The 12,789-nt window shown below is 48.4% G+C and overlaps 1 protein-coding gene across 1 annotated transcript in view; it reads left to right on the plus strand.

Annotated features, from left to right (window-relative positions):
- The window catches only part of idh3a (isocitrate dehydrogenase (NAD(+)) 3 catalytic subunit alpha), a 43,299-nt gene that overhangs the window by 11,912 nt on the left and 18,598 nt on the right, over nucleotides 1-12,789 (plus strand). Inside the window, exons 6-7 of the mRNA XM_048617199.1 lie at nucleotides 3,010-3,143; nucleotides 10,689-10,791. Coding sequence (XP_048473156.1) covers nucleotides 3,010-3,143; nucleotides 10,689-10,791 — 237 coding nt within the window. The remainder of the gene's footprint in view (nucleotides 1-3,009; nucleotides 3,144-10,688; nucleotides 10,792-12,789) is intronic.

A 12,789-nucleotide genomic window follows, 5' to 3' on the forward strand; every position in this document is an offset into this window, starting at 1 on the left:
ACTATGTGTACCGCCTTCTTGAAAACGTTGACTGTTTTGTCCTCAACCGCTTTCTCTGCCAGAGAATTCCACAGACTCCCCACTCTCTGGGTGAAGAAATTTCTCCTCCTCTCAATCCTAAATAGCCTACCCTGTATCCTTAAGCTGTGACCCCGGTTCTGGACTCACCGGTATTTGGGAACATCTTTTCTCTGTTTACCATGTCTAGTCCCATTAGAATGTTATAGCTTTCTGAGTTCCCCCTTGTTCTTCTAAACTCCCGTGAATATAGTTATAACGGAACCAGTCTCTCTTCAGACGTCAGTCCTGCCATCCCAAGAATCAGTCCATAAACCTTTGTTGCACTCCCTCCATAGCCAGAGCATCCTTCCTCCGATAAGTAGATCAAAACTCCACACACTGTTCCAGATGTGGTCTCACCAAGGTCTCTGTGCAGTTACAAGAATATGTCCCTGCTTCTGTACTTGAATACCTTAGCTGTGAAGACCAACGTACCATTTGACTCCTTCACTCCCTGCCATACCTACGTGTTTACTTTCAGTGGCTAGTGTACAAAGACATCCAGGTGTCGTTTCACTCCCCAACCCCAACCTAACCCCCTTCTGTTTTTGCTACCAAAGTGGATAACCTCTCATTTATCTACATTATACTTAATCCACCATGTATTTACCCACTCACTCAACTTATCTAAATAGCACTGAAGCATCTCTGTATCTTCATAGTTCACCCTTCCACCCAGCATTGTGTCATCTGCAAACTTGGCGATTTTATATTTAGTTCACTTATCTTTGTAAAATGTCATATCAGTCAAGGCTTTGGAACTAGTGTAAGTAGCAGTACATTTTTGGTGGTGCAGACTTGATGGGCCAAAGGGCCTCTTCTGTACAGTATGTTTCTATCTAAATCGTTAATGTTTTGTGAATACCTGAGGTCAAAGTACTAATCACTGCAGTACTCTACTAGTCACTGCTTGCCATTCAGAAAAAGACCTGTTCATTCCTACTGTTTCCTGTCTGCCAACAGTTCTCTATCTATGTCAGTATGCTAACCTCAATCCCCTACGCTTCAGTTTTACATGTGGGACGTTATCAAAAGCCTTCTGAAAGTTCAAGTAAACCATATCCATTGGCTCCCTTGTCAACTCTTTGAGTTACATCCTTGAAAAATTGTAGAATATCAAGTGTGATTTCCCTTTCTATGTTGACTCTGTCCAAGCCTGTCAGTTTTCCAATGGTCTTCTATAATGGACTTTAGGATTTCCCCTATTTCTGACCCACATTTGTTTTAACCTATCTTCTCTTCCAAATCTATGGAAGCTTTTACAATCAGTTTGTACATTTCCAACAAGCTTACGCTGATACACTCTATTTCCCTGTCTTAATCAAATCCTTTGTCCTCCTTTGCTGAAATCTAAAGCGCTCCCAATCCTCGGGTCTATTGCATTTTTTTTTTGGCAAACTTGTATGCCCCTTCCTTGGATATAATAACATGCCTAAGTTCTCTTGTTAGCCATGGTCAGGCCACCATTCATGTTTTTTTTTGCCAGACAAGAATGAACAATTGTTGCACTTCCTCCATGCGTACTTTCAATATTTAGTTATTGCCTGTTCACCATCATCCCTGTAAGTGACATTGCCCAATTTATCATAGCCGCTAATGCCTTGAACAAGAGAATGTTTCAAAATTAGGTGGTCATCCTTTGAGGACAGAGACAAAGGGCTGGTGGAATAAACAAAATACAGGTGACTGTTCGAGCTCTTGAACCAATCTGGCTCCTTCCCTGCCATCCTCACTGCAACTCATACTCGTGCCACCTCTTACTCATACCGTCTCTTGTTTGAAAACTAGGTATGAACAAGATTGCAGGAGTTCCTGCTATTCCTTTCCTTCTAGTTTCCCTAGCCTGAGACTGTAGCTCCTGGTGTTGTTCAAATCTCTATTGTGGTGAAATGTGCTTTTACAAGGATTGTGTGAAGCTACTTGTCCTGTGAGGCAATTGTATCAGTTGCAACGTGTCAGTAGAACTGCAAAACCAGACATGCTGAGGTAAGTTAGAATCTGATCCTGAATTTCCTGTGTTCTGCATGTTGTTCCTTAATCCACATGTTAGAGCTGGAATTATCATTTCTCAGGGTTAATTCACTAGTCTGGTTCTGCCTGTAAGGACTTGGGACATTTTGTTTATCCCAGTGGGTTGAAGAGGTCTGAATGAATTGTCATCAGTGCCAACTCGTGTGTGTAATTCACTGACTAGTGTGTGCTAACTGTAGCTGGTGCAGTGACAGTCAGGTTTGTAAGCAGCCACCCACGTGGTCCAAAATAACAGGCAAAAATCTCATGCTTAGAGTGACTGCTGGAGGTATCGGAGAGTGGCTTTAAAGCATTGGACGTCTGATTCTCACTCCCCCTGTAATGATGTCCGTGAGTTGTGTGTAGGGCTTGTCAGCTTATCTCCCAGTGGGAAGTTTGAGATTTAATAGTAGTTAATAGTCTGGTCTGGCAACTTTAACACCTACCCCACCCTACCCCACCCTACCCCGCCGCCGCCAAACCTTTTCAAAAGCTGTTTCGGATTAAAAGGAGCTCTTGAGGATACAGCTGTTCTATCCCCTGATGTTTCAGCTCTTGGCATCACCTACTGGTGTTTATCCTTGCTGAGAGTGCAAAGAGCATATCCGATTCTGAATGCAGATTATTGAATATCCTATTCCTGTACTGGACGAAGGTAGCTCCTGAAATACCCCAGTAGCTATGTCAAGTGCATTGTCTCATCTGAAACCCCACAGGTGAGAAAGTTTTGATTTCTGGTTAGTGCTAATGTTGAAAAAGTGGTCACTGAAATAGCAAAATTAGTCTTGACATCTTGTAGGCTAGTAAGTGGGAATGCTTTTGATTGCGTGGATGTTGCACCAAATGCAATCTGCGTGTCATATCTCCTACAGTCAAATAACTGAATTAAGATTATGGAGGTTGTAAACTTTGTTTTGCTGCCTCTGCCCGCTTTTGCAGATTGTTGATGGGGTGGTGCAGAGTATTAAGCTGATCACAGAAGATGCCAGCAGACGCATCGCGGAGTTTGCGTTTGAGTATGCGAGGAACAACCAGAGAAGCACAGTAACAGCTGTGCACAAAGCCAACATTATGTAAGTGGAACTCAGTCACACTTTTACTGGCAAAGATTCTAGCTTACTTTTAAAAATTACGTGTTCAGTTCTATTCCAAAGTTGTCGCATCTTAAAGTCCAGCCAGTATTGTGTAAAGCAGCAGGGGAAACTATGATATGGATGAGAAAAACTCAGGAGACACTCCCTGTTCCATGGGGTCTCGCCTGTTTCACTGATCAAATGTGTTCTCAGCTGTGTAGACGGCATGCTGAATTTTCCACAGTTGACATCCTGGAGGTGACTATTGACCAGAAACTGAACTGGACCAGCCATATAAATACTGTAGCCACATGAGCAGGGCTGAGACTGGAATTCTGTGGCAAGTAACACACTAACTTCCTCCCCAAAGTAAGAAGTGTGATGAAACTCTCTCCACCTATCTGGATGAGTGCAATTCTATCAACGTTGAAAATGCTTGACACCATCCAGGACAAAGCAGCCACTGGATTGGCACGTCGTTCATCCTCTTCAACATTCACTTCTTTCACGGCCGTTGCACAGTAGCAGTAGTGTATACCACTTACAAGGTTCACTGTAGTAACTCACCAAGGTTCCTTTGTCAGTACTTTTAAATCCACAACCACTACCATCGAGAATGACGAGGCAGCAAATGCATCCGTCACCTGCAAATTCCTCTGTCATTTATCATTCTGACTTGAAACCGAATTACAACATTCTTTCATTTTTGTTGGGTTGGAATCCTCAAAAGTCTTGCCCCAAACTCTGTGACTGTCCCATCATCTGATGGACTTGTACAGTTCATTACTGCTCACCTACACCTCTAGAAAAAAGCAAAGATGTTCACATTCTATAGTTGATAAAATAAATCCATAGATGTGTTGTCTCTAAGGTTTTGGAGTAGATTTGTAGCTCAGGTTGTGGGTGTTGAGGTTGGTTGGCTCGCCAAGCTGGTTTCTTGTTTCGCAGACGTTTCGTTACCATGCTGGGTAACATCTTCAGTGCAGCCTCCGATGAAGCGTCAGTGTGTTTTCCTGCCTGGTTTTTAAACTCTGGGGTCCGTTGAGATGGATTGCCTCACTTCCGGTTTTCCTTCATACTGGTATGTGTATGGGGTCGAGTTCAATGTGTTTATTAATAGCGTGCTTCGTGGAGTTCCATGCTTCTAGGAATTCTCATGCCTGTCTCTGCCTAGCCTGTCCCAGGATCTTGGTGTTGTCCCGGTCAAAATGGTGGTCCGACTCACTCATCTCAATCCACACGCATAAGGAGTACCACCATTTCGACCGGGACAACATCAAGATCCTGGGACAGGCTAGGCAGAGACAGACATCAGAATTCCTAGAAGCGTGCTATTAATAAACACATTGAACTCGACCCCATATACATTCCACTACGAAGGAAAACCGGAAGTGAGGAAATCCATCTCAACAGACCCCGGAGTTTAAAAACCAGGTGGGAAAACACAGCGGCACTTCATCGAAGGCTGCACTGAGGATGTTACCAGGCACGGTAACGAAACGTCTGCAAAACAAGAAACCAGCTTGGCGAGCCAACCAATCTCAACACGTTTCAGAGATAGTAGGAACTGCAGATGCTGGAGAATCTGAGATAACAAAGTGTAGAGCTGGATGAACACAGCAGGCCAAGCAGCATCAGAGGAGCAGGAAGGCTGACGTTTCAGGCCTAGACCCTTCTTCAGAAATGGGGGAGGTGAAGGGGGTTCTGAAATAAATAGGGAGAGAGGGGGAGGCAGATAAAAGATGGATAGAGGAGAAGATAGGTGGAGAGGAGACAGACAGGTCAAAGAGGCAGGGATGGAGCCAGTAAAGGTGAGTGTAGGTAGGGAGGAGATAGGTCAGTCCAGGGAGGACGGACAGTTCAAGGGGGCAGGATGAGGTTAGTAGGTAGGAGATGGGGGTGGGGCTTGAGGTGGGAGGAGGGGATAGGTCGGAGGAAGGACAGGTTAGGGAGGCGGGGATGAGCTGGGCCGGTTTTTGGATGCGGTATGGGGAGGGGAGATTTTGAAGCTTGTGAAGTCCACATTGATACCATTGGGTTGCAGGGTTCCCAAGCGGAATATGAGTTGCTGTTCTTGCAACTTTCGGGTAGGATCGTTGTGGCACTGCAGGAGGCCCAGGATGGACATGTCGCCTGAGGAATGGGAGGGGGGAGTTGAAATGGTTCGCAACTGGGAGGTGCAGTTGTTTAGTGCGAACCGAGCGTAGGTGTTCCGCAAAGCGGTCCCCAAGCCTCCGCTTGGTTTCCCTGATGTAGAGGAGACCACAACTGGAACAGTGGATGCAGTATACCACATTAACAGATGTGCAGGTGAACATCTGCTTGATGTGGAAAGTCGTCTTGGGGCCTGGGATGGGGGTGAGGGAGGAGGTGTAGGGGCAGGTGTAGCACTTCCTGCGGTTGCAGGGAAAAGTGCTGGGTGTAGTGGGGCTGGAGGGGAGTGAGGAGTGGGCAAGGGAGTCCCGGAGAGAGTGGTCCCTCCGGAAAGCAGATAAGGGTGGGGAGGGAAAGATGTCTTTGGTGGTGGGGTCCGATTGCAGATGGCGGAAGTGTCGGAGGATGATGTGTTGGATCCGGAGGTTGGTGGGGTGGTACGTGAGTACGAGGGGGATTCTGTTTTGGTTGTTATTGCGGGGAGGGGGTGTGAGGAATGAGCTGCGGGAAATGCGGGAGACACGGTCGAGGGCGTTCTCGACCACTGAGAGGGGGGGATGTTGCGGTTCTTGAAAAACGAGGACATCTGAGATGTACGGGAGTGGAATGCCTCATCCTGGGAGCAGGTGCGGCGAAGGAATTGGAAATAGGGGATGGCATTTTTGCAGGAAGGTGGATGGGAGGAGGTGTATTCTCGGTAGCTGTGGGAGTCGGTGGGCTTGAAATGGTCATCAGTTTCTAGGTGGTTGCCAGAGGTGGAGACAGAGGTCCAGGAAGGGGAGAGAGGTATTAGAAATGGTCCAGGTAAACTTAAGGTTGGGGTGGAAGGTGTTGGTGAAGTGGATGAACTGTTCGAGCTCCTCGTGGGAACATGAGGCGGCGCTGATACAGTCATCAATGTAGTGGAGGAAGAGGTGGGATTTAGGGCCAGTGTAGCTACGGAAGAGGGATTGTTCCACGTAACCTACAAAGAGGCAGGCATAGCTTGGGCCCATGCGGGTACCCATGGCCACCCCCTTTGTCTGTAGGAAGTGGGAGGAATTGAAAGAGAAGTTGTTGAGGGCGAGGACGAGTTCGGCTAAGCAGATGAGGGTGTCAGTGGAGGGGGACTGGTCGGGCCTGTGGGACAGGAAGAAGCGGAGGGCCTTTAGGCCATCTGTATGGGAAATGCAGGTGTATAGGGACTGGACGTCCATGGTAAAGATGAGGTGTTGGGGTCTGGGGAATTGGAAATTCTGGAGGAGGTGGAGGGCGTGGGTGGTGTCACGGACGTAGGTAGGGAGTTCCTGGACCAAGGGGGAGAAAATGAGTCAAGATAGGTGGAGATCAGTTCGGTGGGGCAGGAGCAGGCGGAGACAATGGGTCGACCAGAGCAGTCAGGTTTGTGGATTTTGGGAAGGAGATAGAAGTGGGCGGTGCAGGGTTGGGGTATGATTAGGTTGGAGGCTGTGGGTGGAAGGTCACCTGAGGTGATGAGGTTGTGGATGGTTTGGGAGATGATGGTTTGGTGGTCAGGGGTGGGGTCATGATCAAGGGGGTGGTAGGAGGATGTGTCGGAGAGTTGGCGCCTGGCCTCGGCGATGTAGAGGTCAGTGCGCCATACTACAACTGCGCGTCCCTTGTCCGTGGGTTTTATGGTGAGGTTGGGATTGGAGCAGAGGGAGTGGAGGGCTGCATGTTCTGCAGGGGAGAGGTTGGAGTGGATAATAGGGGTGGAGAGGTTGAGGCAATTGATGTCTCGACGGCAGTTGGAGATGAAGAGGTCGAGGGAGGGTAGGAGGCCTTGGGGGTGGTGTCCAGGAGGAGGGGGTGTATTGAAGGCGGGAGAAGGGGTCAGTAGAAGGAGGGTTCGGCTCACGGTTAAAGAAGTAAGCGCGGAGGCGGAGGTGGCGGAAAAACTGCTCAATGTCCAAACGTGACTGGAATTCGTTGATGTGGTGGGTGGAGGGGGACAAAGGTGAGCCTTTACTGAGGACTGACCGTTGGTCCTCAGCTCATAGCCTCCCTCTCCCAGACCTGCAAAGGACCTCTCCTGTTTTTTATTCTTTGTAGGATCCACAACCTGAACTCACAATTCTACTCCGCTTTATTGGACACTAAAAACCGTAAGTACAGTAAACTTACTGGTGCCTACCACCCAAAACGGGCTTCCTCCACCTCCCAAATCCCCAACCCTACCCAGGACCTTCCCCACAATGAGCCCGCCGCCATTGGCCATGTGGCCACGTCGGAGCACCCACAGATGACGTCACATCCTCCGCTGCCACGTACACCACTTCCAGGACAGCAAACGCCATCGACACCCCTGCTGATGCCACCGCCTCCATTTCTGAGGCAACACCATAGACACTGAGGATGCACCTACCGTCACCGCTGCTGCTGCCACCTACGCCGCTCCGCCCACTGCCGACGCCACTCCGCCCACAGCCGACGCCGACGTCGCTCCGCCCATCGCCTCCACAGCCAGCAGCTCCAGAGGAGACAGTAGCATCCAGCCCTGCCGAGTATTCACTATCCCTCCAGACCTCCCCCTTACTGAGGACCAACGGTCATTCCTCAGTAAAGGCTCATCTTCGTTCCCCTCCACCCACACATCAACGAATTCTGGTCACGTTTGGACATTGAGCAGTTTTTCCGCCGCCTCCGCGCTTACTTCTTTAACCGTGAGCCTAACCCTCCCTCTACTGACCCCTTCTCCTGCCTCCAACACACCCCCTCCTCCTGGACACCACCCCAAGGTGGCCTACCCTCCCTCGACCTCTTCATCTCCAACTGCCGTTGAGACATCAATCACCTCAACCTCTCCACCCCTCTTCCCACTCCAGTTCTTCCCCGCAGAACATGCAGCTCTCCGCTCCAATCCCAGTTCCACCATAAAACCCGCGGACAAGGGAGGCGCAGTTGTAGTATGGCGCACTGACCTCTACGTCGCCGAGGCCAGGCGCCAACTCTCCGACACCACGTCCTACCGCCCCTTTGATCATGACCCCACCCCTGACCACCAAACCATCCACAACCTCATCACCTCAGGTGACCTTCCACCCACAGCCTCCAACCTCATCATACCCGAACCCTGCACCGCCCACTTCTATCTCCTTCCCAAAATCCACAAACCTGACTGCTCTGGTCGACCCATTGTCTCCGCCTGCTCCTGCCCCACCGAACTGATCTCCACCTATCTCAACTCCATTTTCTCCCCCTTGGTCCAGGAACTCCCTACCTGCATCCGTGACACCGTGCACGCCCTCCACCTCCTCCGAAACTTCCAATTCCCCGGTCCCTAACACCTTGTCTTTACCATGGATGTCCAGTCCCTATACACCTGCATTCCCCATACAGATGGCCTAAACACCCTCTGCTTCTTCCTGGCCCGCAGGCCCGACCAGTCCCCCTCCACTGACACCCTCATCTGCTTAGCCGAACTTGTCCTCACACTCAACAGCTTCTCTTTCAATTCCTCCCACTTCCTACAGACAGTGGGTGGCCATGGGTACCCGCATGGGCCCAAACTATGCCTGCCTCTTCGTAGGTTACGTGGAACAATCCCTCTTCCGTAGCTACGCTGGTCCTAAATCCCACCTTTTCCTCCGCTGCATTGATGACTGTATCGGCGCCGCCTCGTGCTCCCACGAGGAGCTCGAACAGTTCATCCACTTCACCAACACCTTCCACCCCAACCTTAAGTTCACCTGGACCATCTCCAATACCTCTCTCTCCTTCCTGGACCTCTCTGTTTCCATCTCTGGCAACCACCTAGAAACCGATATCCATTTCAAGCCCACCGACTCCCACAGCTACCTAGAATACACCTCCTCCCATCCACCTTCCTGCAAAAATGCCATCCCCTATTCCCAATTCCTTCGCCTCCGCCGCACCTGCTCCCAGGATGAGGCATTCCACTCCCGTACATCTCAGATGTCCTTGTTTTTCAAGGACCGCAACTTCCCCACACCTCAGTGGTTGAGAACGCCCTCGACCGTGTCTCCCGCATTTCCCGCAACTCATCCCTCACACCCCGTCCGAGCAACAAGAACCAAAAAAGAATCCCCCTCGTCCTCACGTACCGCCCCACCAACCTCCGGATTCAACGCATCATCCTCCGACACTTCCGCCATCTGCAATCTGACCCCATCACCAAAGACATCTTTCCCTCCCCACCCTTATCTGCTTTCCAGAGGGACCACTCTCTCCACATTCCCTGCCCACTCCACACTTCCCTCCAGCCCCACCACACCCGGCACTTTTCCCTGCAACCGCAGGAAGTGCTACACGTCCCCCCTCACCCCCATCCCAGGCCCCAAGAAGACATTCCACATCAAGCAGATGTTTACCTGCACATCTGCTAATGTGGTATACTGCATCCGCTGTTCCCGTTGTGGCCTCCTCTACATCAGGGAAACCAAGCGGAGGCTTGGGGACCGCTTTGCAAAACACCTACGCTCGGTTCGCACTAAACAACTGCACCTCCCAGTTGCGAACCATTTCAACTCCCACTCCCATTCCTCAGGCGACATGTCCATCCTGGGCCTCCTGCAGTGCCACAACGATGCTACCCGAAGGCTGCAGGAACAGCAACTCGTATTCCGCTTGGGAACCCTGCAACCCAATGGTATCAATGTGGACTTTACAAGCTTCAAAATCTCCCCTCCCCCTACCGTATCCCAAAACCAGCCCAGCTTGTCCCCGCCTCCCTAATCTGTCCTTCCACTCACCTATCCCCTCTTCCCACCTCAAGCCCCATCCCCATCTCCTACCTACTAACCTCATCCTGCCCCCTTGACCTGTCCGTCCTCCCTGGACTGACCTATCTCCTCCCTACCTCCCCACCTACACTCACCTTTTACTGGCTCCATCCCCGCCCCTTTGACCTGTCTGTCTCCTCTCCATCTATCTTCTCCTCTATCCATCTTCTATCCGCTTCCCCCTCTCTCCCTTTTTATTTCAGTACCCCCTTCCCCTCCCCCATTTCTGAAGAAGGGTCAAGGCCCGAAACGTCAGCCTTCCTGCTTCTCTGATGCTGCTTGGCCTGCTGTGTTCATCCAGCTCTACACCTTGTTATCTCAACCTGAACATGTGTTGTCTATATTATGACTGTGAGTCTTTTTTTAATGTGTTACTTTATTTTCTGACAGTATTTATGTGGTTAATATTTTGAGAGTAGATCAACTCTCCTGTTTTGTTATCACTTCTGGCCAGAGGCTATTTAATATGAACAATTGAGTGTGATGGAGGCACTTAATATCAGCACCATGTATATGTGCTGACTCTCTCCTTGCATTGTTAAAACTATGCATTGTTTTGCCAGTGGTCTTTGTGTTCATAAGTGGGGACAGAAGCTTATTCTGTGAATAAACCTGTACTTTAATATGACATACGTATTATGTGTTTCAGGCGAATGTCAGATGGACTTTTCCTGAGGAAATGCAGAGAAGCAGCAGAAAATGCTAAAGATATCAAGTTTACAGAAATGTACTTGGATACAGTTTGTCTTAATGTAAGTCAGTACTATGAAATTGGAGGTTTTACAACACAGAGGTCCTTTAGCCCATTGTGCTGTGCTAGTCACCCTACATCCATCTATTCTAATTCCATTTTCAAGCATTTGATCTGTAGTCTTTTTTATGCTATTGTGTTTCAAGTGCTCACCTAAATAATTTTTGCGTTTTTTTTGAGGGTTGTTGTCTCTACCACCCTTTCAGGTACTTACAATCCTCAAATCCCTGCTAAAGCTCACCCTACATATCCTTATACTGTGCCCCTGGTTATTAGCTTCTCTACTAAGGGGGGGTTGTTTCTTCCTATCTATCTACCTGCCTATGCCCCTCAAACTTTATACATGTCACTCTGACATCCCCTCAGCATCTCTGCTCTAAGGTAGAGAACCCCAGACTATCTAGCCTCTCTTTATAGCTTTATCAGACACCCTCTCTAATGCAATCACATTCTTCCCATTGTGTGGCAACCAGAACTGCATTCAGTACTCCAGCTTTGGTCTAACTAGTGTCATGTACCATCCATAATAACTTCCATTACAACCACTTTGCTCTTGTATTCAATGCTTGACTAATAAGATATCCAATATACCTTCTTAACTATCTTTATCTACCTATGCTGTTGCTTTCAAGAACCTATGGACATGTACACCAATGTCTCCCTGATCCTTATAATTTCCAAAAGACTGACCTTTCATTGTATACTTCCTTGCCTTGTTAGTCCTCTCAAAATGCATCTTCCGGACTTTTCAAGATCACATTCCATTTGCTGCTGTTCAGCTCATCTATACCAACCTGTGGTTTAAGACTTCCCTCCTCACTATTTACCAAACCACCAATTTCCATGTCATCTGCAGACTTACTAATCATACCTCCTACGTCATGTCTAGATCGTCAATGTACATTAATTCAACAAGGGAGCCAGCACTGAATCCTGTGGTACAGGACACAGGTGACCATCACCCTCTGCTTCCTGCCACTAAGCCAATTTTGAATCCAATTTGCAAAATTGCCCTGGACCCCATGAGCTCTTAGCTTTTTAACCAGTCAGACTTTTGACAAGATCTCAAATGACAAACTGAATTCCATGTAGACTGCATCAACTGCACTACCCTCATCTATGCACCTAGCCACCTCTTTGAAAGATGCAATCATATTTGTTAGGCTCTTACAAAGCCATGCTGACTGTCCTTCGTTAATCCCCACCTCTCCAAGTGGAGATTAATTCTATATAGTCATTCAGCACGGAAACAAACCCTTCAGTTCAACCAGTCCATGTCAAACTTAATCCCAAACTAATCTAGTCTTACCCGCCTGCTCCTGGCCCATATCCCTTCAAATCTTTCCTGTTCATGTACCTATCAAATGTCTTTTAAATGTTGTAATTGTACCTGCATCCACCACTTCCTCAGGAAGTTCATTCCACACGCGAACCACCTTCTGTGTATTTTTAAAAAAAAAATTTGCCTCAATGTCTTTTTTAAATCGCCTACCTTTCACCTTAATGTGTCCTCTAGTCTTGAAATCCCCCATCCTAGCGAAAAGACAACTACCATTAACTCTATCTATACATCTCAATATTTTATAAACTTCTTTCAGGTCACCATCAACCTCCTGTGCTCCAGTGAAAAAAGGTCCCAGCCTATCCAACCTTTCTTTATAAGTCGAACCTTCCATACCCAGCATCATCCTGGTAAATCTTTTCTGAACCCTCTTCAGCTTGATAATATCCTTCTTATAGCTGGGCGACCAGAACTGGACACATTATTCCAGAAGAGGCCTTGCCAATGTCCTGTACAATCTCAACGTGACTTCCCAACTCCTATATTCAAAGGACTGAGCAATGAAGGCAAGTGTGCCAAATGCCTTTTTAATCACCCTGTCTGTACGTGACGCAAACTTCAAACAATTATGTACCTGCACCCCCTAGATCCCTCTGATCTACAACACTACCCAAGGCCATACGATTAATTGTATAAGCCCTACACGTTTGTTGTACT

Source organism: Rhincodon typus, chromosome 36, assembly GCF_021869965.1.
Source record: "Rhincodon typus isolate 14 chromosome 36, sRhiTyp1.1, whole genome shotgun sequence".
Lineage (NCBI taxonomy): Eukaryota > Metazoa > Chordata > Chondrichthyes > Orectolobiformes > Rhincodontidae > Rhincodon > Rhincodon typus.